Below are 8,171 nucleotides of genomic sequence, written 5' to 3'. Positions count from 1 at the left end.
GCCCGTGAGGCAGCTGGGAAGCTAATGACAGGATCAGAGAGATCCTGTTGCATGAAAGGCAAAAAAAAAAGAAAAAAAGTCCTGCTTCCTCACCCTCTCCATTCCCCAATGCCCCACTCTTCCCCTGCCAGCTACCTCAACGTGACCAAAGGGAAGTGGGGGCCCTGCCGGATGGAGGGTCCCCTGGGGTTTGCCCTAGGCAAACAGGAAGCCACAGCCCAGTGAGGCAGCCCTGGGAACCGGCGACTGAGAAAGCAGGTCTCCTGGGTCCCTGGCCCCTTTCCCTGAGTGACTGCAGCAGTGAAAGACACAGATACACACGTACACATAGAGAGAGAAAGAGAGCGGGAGAGAGAAGCACAGAAGAAAAAAAAGAAGAGCAGGGGGAGAGAGAGAGAGATGGGGGGGGATTTAAGAGCCAGGACTCTTGGGTTCTAGTGCTCATTGTACCTACCATCTGTTCAGTGTGTGATCTCAAGCAACACTCTACCCTTCTGGGGGCCTCATTTCTTCATTTTTAAAGGGGTTCCTTCCACAACTGAAGCAGAGGCTTCCTGGGGGAGAGCTGGGAGAGAAAGGGGGAGTAATCATTTGCCATTTCTCAGGACCACTGCAAAGGAGCTGCAGTGGCAGTCTGGCTTGAGTATTAGCCATTCATTGATGTCGCTCATTAACTGAGAGCCTACTATGTGCTGGGTGCTGGGTTAAAAATGCCATACATATATTGTCCTGTTTAATCTTCACAAACAATATTTTAATTAGTACTATTATTATCCCCAGTTCACAGAGAAACAAACTAAGGCTTAGAGAGCAAAGAATTTAGCCAAGTGCCCCGCCGGGTGTGGTTCAGAGGTTGAGCATCAACCTAGGATCCAGGAGATCGAGGTTTTTTTGGTTTTGTTTTTAAATATATCTTTATTGATTTCAGAGAGAGAGAAAGAGAGAGAAACATCAATGATGAGAGAGTCATTGATCGGCTGCCTCCTGCAAGCCCCCTACCGGGAATTGAACCCAGATCTCCTGGATCCTAGGTGGATGCTCAACCACTGAGCCGGGCAGAGATCGAGGTGTGATTCCCGGTCAGGGCACATGCCTGGGTTGTGGGCTCGAGCCCTGGTGGGGGGCATGCAGGAGGCAGCCGATCAATGACTCTCTCATCATTGATGTTTCAACTCTCTCTCCCTGCCCCTTCCTCTCTCTGAAATCAATAAAAATATATTTAAAAAAAAGAATTTAGCCAAGTAGTAGAGATAAAGGATTCAAACTCAGGTCTGCCAGATCCCAAAGTATCTGTGACGGGCTGGTTGTACAGAAGTGGACGGTGGCCCAAGAAGTGTTGGTTGAATGAATAAATGAGGTGTGTGTGTGTGTGTGAAGGGAAATGGATTTAGAGCCTGAGGTTGAAGGAGGGAGGAGTGGAAGAAGGACGGAGCCCCTAAGACTCATTCAGTAAATATTTAGTGGGCATCTTCCACGGGCCGAGCACTGTTCAGGGCGCCATGCACACAGTGAACAAGGCAGCCTCTGCTGCAAGGGGCTTACTCTTGGGGGGACAGAAAGTGAGCAAGTGGCCTGAAGAGCATGTCACTGGCCGTCAGTGCTGGGATGAAAAGAAAAGTGTAGCAGGGAGGAGGGGACTTTTGTGGGTCTGGAGAGGTACATGGAGAAGGGGGCCTGAGGCGTAACCAGCCCTTCCTCCCCGGGGGGACTGCCCACCCGCCCCCGCAAACACCCATGCTTCAGTGCCCACCAGCTCCCCACCTGCCCCAGCATCCCCTGCGCGGGGAAGCTGGGTGCCTCGGGGAGTCTGGCGACCATGCCACCTCCTCTCCTTCTCTTCCTCCTCTTCCTCACCCCCATGGGAGTGAGGCCCCAGAAATCACAGCTGGTGGAGGCTAAAGGTATGTCCGAAGGGCACAGCCAGAAGGAGTCGGGGCTGGACACCTGGGTTCTGGCTGGATGCCCTTGGCCAAGTAACTTACCCTCTGGGAGCCTCCATTTTCTTAGTTGTAAAATTTAGGCGAGGGTAGGAGGATTCCGAGGGCTCACCCGCTCCCAGTTGGTGGGGTGTGGGTTCAGTGGGTTTGTAAGCCAGGGTGAGGAGTGAAGGGGGCTACTGGCTCCTCTCTTCTCCCCTCTCCTTCCACAGAGGGAGGCAGTGCTGTGCTGCCGTGCCTCAAGGATTCCTCAGATGCCCTCCCCGATCAGCTGGCCCAGTATCAGGAGTGCCAGGCAGCATCCCCGTTACAGCTGAACCAAGGGCTGCCAGGCCTGGGCATCCAGGTGGGGCGCCTGGGCATCCTGCTGCTCATCTCCAACATCTCTGACCAGATGGGGGGCTTCTACCTGTGCCAACAAGGGCCCCCTTCCGAGCAGGCCTGGCAGCCTGGCTGGACAGTCAGCGTGAAGGACAGTGGTGAGGTCTAGGGTGGGGCGGGGAGGGCTGGATGAGATGAGGGAGGCCCAGCATGGACGGAGGAGGTCCGGCGGCTAAAATGGATCTGAAGGGGTGGGGCTGGAGGGTCTTAAGATCAAGCAGGAAGCCAGTTGTAGGAGGCTCCTCAAAATTCCTGTGACTTTGTGGCTTCAACATTGAGACGCTGTGTGTCTCTCTCTCTCTGGGTCTTTGTTTCTATTTATCTCTGTCTTTCTGGGTCTTGTTGTCTCTGTGCCTCTCCTGGATGTCTCTGTATCTGGTTCCGGGTTTCTTCCCAGGGGAGCTGTTCCGGTGGAAGGCTTCAAACCTAGATGACCCAGACTGTGACCTGGGGAACAGGTCCTCAGAGCATCCCAGGACTTCTGGTCGTCTCACAAGCTCTCAGCTGTATGTGTGGACCAAAGACCACCCTGAGATTTGGGAGACAGACCCTGCATGTGACCCACCTAAGGGGAGTCCAAACCACAGCCTCAACCAAGGTAAGGTGCTAGGGAAATGCCAGGAAGTGAGGGGTCCAGGGATGGGGGATGGTGATTGGGAACTGGAGGGTTTGTGGCAGAGGAGACTCCAAGGCCTACACGTTCCTAGCCTTGGCTCTCCTTGCCCCAGACCTCACAGTGACCCGTGGCTCCACACTCTGTCTGCACTGTGAGGTGCCTTATGCTTCCGTGGCCAGAGGACCCATCTCCTGGATCCACGTGCATCCCAAAAAGCCCAACATCTCATTGCTGAGCCTAAACCTGAGTGAGGATGCTCCCATCAGAGAGATGTGGGTCCTGGACACCCTCAGAGGAGGGGCTGTTCTGTGGCTGCGTCAGGCCAGAGCTCGAGATGCTGGGGCCTATCATTGTTACCATGGCAACACGACCATTAGGATGCAGCTGAAAGTCACTGCCCAGTCAGGTAGGGTTTCTCCCAATCGTGGGGCCTGCGTGTAGAGCTATTGGGAAGAACTGGAAGCCAGCCAACCTTGGCTCCCCTTGGCTAGTACCAGCCCTGGCCTGAACCCCAACCTCTACACTGAACACTGATGCCACCTCTTTCCTCCTTGCTTCCAAGATACTGCTATTCTGGGTCTCCTCCTACGGCTGGCTGCTCCTTCCCATCAGCTTTGGAAGAGCCTCCCTGCCTCCCCCACGCCTCACCGTTTGAGTCCTGAGGTCTCTTCTTATCCCTGTATACACGCTCTCATTCTTGTCTACATTCTTCCTATTTGATCTCCTTTTCTCTCTTGGCTCCTTGGTGACTGGATTCTAGGCTCCGTACCCCTACACCCAGCCATCTCCTGGAATTGCCATTTGGTGTCCCATGGGCACTGCAGGCTCACTACGTACAAAAAAATCAAACTCAACATCTTCCACAAGCATAGTCTTTTGGGTGACTCTGTGTAAGTGAAGGACACTGCCACCTGTCCATGTGTCACAGCCAGGAATCTGGGCAACCTTCCTACACCTTACCCCATCCATCAAATTTGTGACCATGTCCTGCCCATTTTCTCCCCCTTAGCGCAACGTTACCATGCCACCCTAAACACTTCTCAAACTCAATCTCAACTTTCGCCCTCAAACTTACCTCAGCACCTCGCTGCATCCCACCTTCAACCTTGGGACTCTGCCCTTCGCTTTGACCATGGCTGTTCTTACCTGCAGCAGGAAGCTGATCATCACGCTCACCTTAACCCTAACATTTCATGGTTTGCTTAATAGATATTGCTCCAGGCCCTGTGCCAGGCTCCTGGAGGCACAGTCCCTGTCTTCAGAGGGGGGAGGGAGGGAGGAGAGCCCTCCTTGGAGCTTGGGACTCCGAGGATCTGTGTCTTGCCCCTGTCCCCCAGATTTATGGCCTTTTGAGGTCTTGAGGCTGGGAAATAAGATGCCAGCCCTGGTCCTTGTCTCATAGCTCCTTCCCCCTAGCAGTACGGCAATGGCTGCTGGAGACTGGTGGCTGGAGAGTCCCTGTTGTGACTTTAGTTTACCTGATCTTCTGCATGGGTTCCGTGGCGGGCTTTCTTTATCTTCAAAGAGGTGAGCCATGTCCTCAAAGGGTCTGTCAAACCTTACACCATCTCCCCCAGGGGAGCCCACACCGGCCAGTCTCACAACTGTCGCTCTCCTCCCATAACTCCCCCAGACTTCAGATTCCTGCCCCCCACTCCTCCCCTAAACGCCCTCCGAACTTCCCTAGCCCCTTGGAATTCGAACTCCCATCTCCTCCATTGACCCAAGTGACCTCCCCAGCACCCCCAAAATCTTCACCCAGCGAAAGAGCTCTTCTCTTCCTCTGATCATTTCCATGAACTCCCACCAGTCCAGGTCCTGAGGAGGAAAAGAAAGCGAATGACTGACTCCGCCAGAAGGTAAGAATGCCACTGTCCCCCCACCCCCACCCGCACCCCCACCCCCACCCCCAGTATCCCTCTCGGGCACTTTCACTTAATGCTTTGCCCTTGCTGTTTCCTCTGCGGAGGGTGCCTTGTCTCCATCCCTGCGGTTGAAATACTGCCCAACCTGCAAAGCCCAGCTCCAAAGCTACCTCTTCTGCGAAGACCTCCTTGGAGAGATCACAGAGCCCTCTCTATGGGCCGACCTAGGACGGGAGAGCTAATTATGACAAGGGACCCCATTTTCATCTCCGAGGCCCGAACCCCGAGCGCGACTCCCAGCCCCTGCAGGCCTGGCCTCCCAGCGCAACTCCCCCTCGCCCCCCAGGTTCTTCAAAGTGGCGCCGCCCCCGGGGAGCGGGGCGCAGAGCCAGTACGGGAACGTGCTCTCCGTCTCCACGCCCGCCGCCGGCGCGGGTAAGAGCGCGGCGGGGTCGGGGCCCCGCGCTAGAGCCCCGCCCACTTCCCGTCGCCGCGGTCCCGGGAGCTCCGGTCTGCGGGAGCTGCGAGCTCCGCCTGCAGAAAAGAGCCCGCCCGGGGCGCGGAGTCCCGCCCAGATTGGAGCCCCGCCTCTAGGGCCGAGGCCCGGCCCCTGGACTCGCGACCCCGAGTCCCGTTCCGAGGGCAGAACCCGCGCCCGAGACCTTGAGGCCACGCCCCTAGACTTAGATCGCCCGCGCCTGGACTCGGGGTCCCCCCGCCGGTCCCGGAGCCTCCCCTCCCGCCCCCCGCCGCGGGCTCCCTCGGCTCTGCCCGCCCCATCTCTCCTCGCTCGCCCCCCTTACGACGCTCGCCCCGCAGGACGCTCCCTGCGGTGGGCTGCGGGCCGGGGAGCCGCCGTCCAGTCCTTCGGAAACCCCTACCACGACGTCCCGGAGGCCGGAGCTGCGGGGCCTCGGAGCCCGACGGGCGCTGGTGATGCCCAGGGGTCCTTGCTCATATGTGGGGGTGTTGGAGCGGTCTGTCTGTGGCAGGAATAGTTAACTGAGGCCCGGAGGAGGGGGGCCGTGACTCGGTCCCACCCCTGTCCTCAAATCCCAGGTCCAGAAGAAGGGGAGGCCTATGAGGAGCCGGACAGCGAGGATGGCTCCCAGTGCTACGAGAATGACTCCAACCTTGGGCAGGACCAGCTCTCCCAGGGTGAGACTGCCCTCCCCCCGGGCTCCCCCACCTTCTCAGCGGGGGGCTGGGGACCCTCACTGGACACCCCCTCCCTCTCCCCCAGATGGTAGCGGCTATGAGGACCCTGAGGACGGGCCCGTGGGTCCTGAGGATGACGACTCCTTCTCCAATGGTAACGTGAGGTCCTCAGGGACTTGGGAGGATCCATGGAGCCCCTCCAGGGCAGGAGTGGCCTCTGAAGCTCTCTTTTTTTCTGCAGCATCTGAGTCCTATGAGAACGAAGATGAAGAGCTGGCCCAGCCAGTGGCCAGGACAAAAGGTGTGTAGATGAGGATGGTCACATTCCTGAGCAGCGTGAGTGGTGGTGGTGGTGGTGGAGGTGATGGTGTGTGTGACCTGGAGGCCAGGAGGAATAGTGACTCCCCTCTTCCTTCTCCAGACTTCCTGAGCCCCCATGGGACAGCCTGGGACCCCAGCCGGGAGGCAACATCCCTTGGTGAGAAATGCTTGGAACCTGCCAAACTTTCCCAGATTGGGTTGACCTGGCCTCAGCTGTAACTCCAGACAGAACCTTGACCTTGACTTTGACTCCAGTATTTATTTACCCCATCCATGACCTTGGACATCAGTCCTGATTCCAGTCCAACCCCAGCCTGGACTTTGGCCTCCACCTCACCCCAGCCTCAGTGCAGACCTCAGCTTTGACCCCAGCTCTCTCCACAAGGTCTTCATGACTCTGACTCTTTCCGGTTCTGTTCTTGACTATTTCTCTGACCATGACCATAATCTAACCCATACCTGACTGAACTCTAAAATTAACAAGGACCCCGAACCTGATACTGACCCTCATCCCTCCTTCCTAATACAACATGGGTCAAGCCTTACACCTCCCCCTGCCCCTCAGCCTCCCTCCATATCTTAGGTGGCACTTCCCGTCCCCAAACTCCCAGGATGACTCCCAAGCCTACAACGATCCTCCCCTGCCCACACAGGGTCCCAGTCCTATGAGGATATGAGAGGGATCCTGTATGCAGCCCCCCAGCTCCGCTCCCTTCGGGCCCAACCTGGTCCCAATCATGAGGAAGGTGGGTGCTTCTGCTGCTGTCCCCTGTTGTCCTCTGAGGCTGACTGTCTCCTAGCCTCTCCAGCTCTATCTATGTTTCACTCCTTCCTGGTCCCAACCAGATGCAGATTCTTATGAGAACATGGATAACCCTGATGGGCCAGAACCAGCATGGGGAGGAGAGGCCCACATGGGGACCTGGAGCACCCGCTGAATTCCCTTCAAGTGAGCTGGGAACTGCCCCCTGCAGGAAGGGGAGAAGGAGGGAGGGAGGTGAGCAGGGATGGAAGTGGGGCTCTGACACTCAGGCAAGGAGAGGAGAAAGGGTTCCCAAGGCCTGGTGGCCAAGGGTCGGGTTCCTAGACTCCTCCCCATCACAGTTTCTTCTACTTAGCCTGGGCCTCCTCAGGCTCCTGAGATCCACGCCTGACTCTGAAATCTGAGAACCCAAAGCGGACGATGTCAACCTCCGGCGACATTGCTCAGGATGTGTGTATCTGTGTGTGTTTGTGTACACAAGTGAAACTTCCAGTCCCCTTTGCACTGCCCAAATAAACTCCACGAGCTGTTCCGATCCCGTGATGTAGTGCCCTTGTGTGGGAGGGGAGGGGGAGGGGAGGATGGGTGTATTCCATTCTCTCTCCAACCCAGTGGAGGAGGAAGAGCTGCGTCCTGGGTGCAGCAGGGCCTTTTCCTCCCTGTGGCTTGGCCTACACCCATCTCCCCTGCGTGCCTGCCATTCCCGCCGTCCAGTTATTCCACCATTGTTCACTCAGCAGTTGCATGCTGGTGCGCAGCGGAAAGGAAGCAATCCAGGGACTGGCGGTCATCACAGACGGTCATTGAACATCTGCTATGTTCTGACATCAATTAACTTACTTAAACTTTACAGTAACCTCACAAAGTTTGTGAGCACTTATGTGCCACGATGGTATAAAAGTTTTTATGTGTTTTACGTATGTATTACGTATATGTGTGCTTATATATATTAGCTCATTTTACCTTTACATACATCCCTATTTCACAGATGAGGAGACCGAGGCAGAGAAGCTAAATAACATGCCCGCCTTGGCCGGTTTGGCTCAGTGGTTAGAGCATCCGCCTGAGGACTGAAGGGTCCGAGGTTCGATTCTGGCCAAGGGCATGTACCCCGGTTTCAGGCTCTATCC

General features: G+C 56.4%; 1 protein-coding gene across 1 annotated transcript; it reads left to right on the top strand.

Annotated features, from left to right (window-relative positions):
• The first annotated feature begins 1,801 nt into the window (after positions 1–1,801).
• Positions 1,802–7,577, top strand: CD19 (CD19 molecule). Its single transcript, XM_087815147.1, has 15 exons — positions 1,802–1,901; positions 2,150–2,416; positions 2,716–2,916; positions 3,047–3,340; positions 4,354–4,461; positions 4,745–4,793; positions 5,146–5,234; positions 5,619–5,732; positions 5,859–5,957; positions 6,043–6,111; positions 6,199–6,258; positions 6,379–6,435; positions 6,932–7,024; positions 7,125–7,227; positions 7,397–7,577. The coding sequence occupies exons 1-14, from the start codon at positions 1,817–1,819 to the stop codon at positions 7,214–7,216; spliced, it is 1,677 nt and encodes a 558-aa protein (XP_087671273.1). The 5' UTR covers positions 1,802–1,816; the 3' UTR covers positions 7,217–7,227; positions 7,397–7,577.
• The last annotated feature ends 594 nt before the right edge of the window (positions 7,578–8,171 follow it).

The sequence above is a fragment of the Miniopterus natalensis genome, chromosome 3 (genome assembly GCF_054644295.1).
Source record: "Miniopterus natalensis isolate mMinNat1 chromosome 3, mMinNat1.hap1, whole genome shotgun sequence".
Classification (NCBI taxonomy): Eukaryota; Metazoa; Chordata; class Mammalia; order Chiroptera; family Miniopteridae; genus Miniopterus; species Miniopterus natalensis.
The sequence above is the reverse complement of the archived record's forward strand: the minus strand, read 5'-3'. Positions and strand labels throughout refer to the sequence as shown.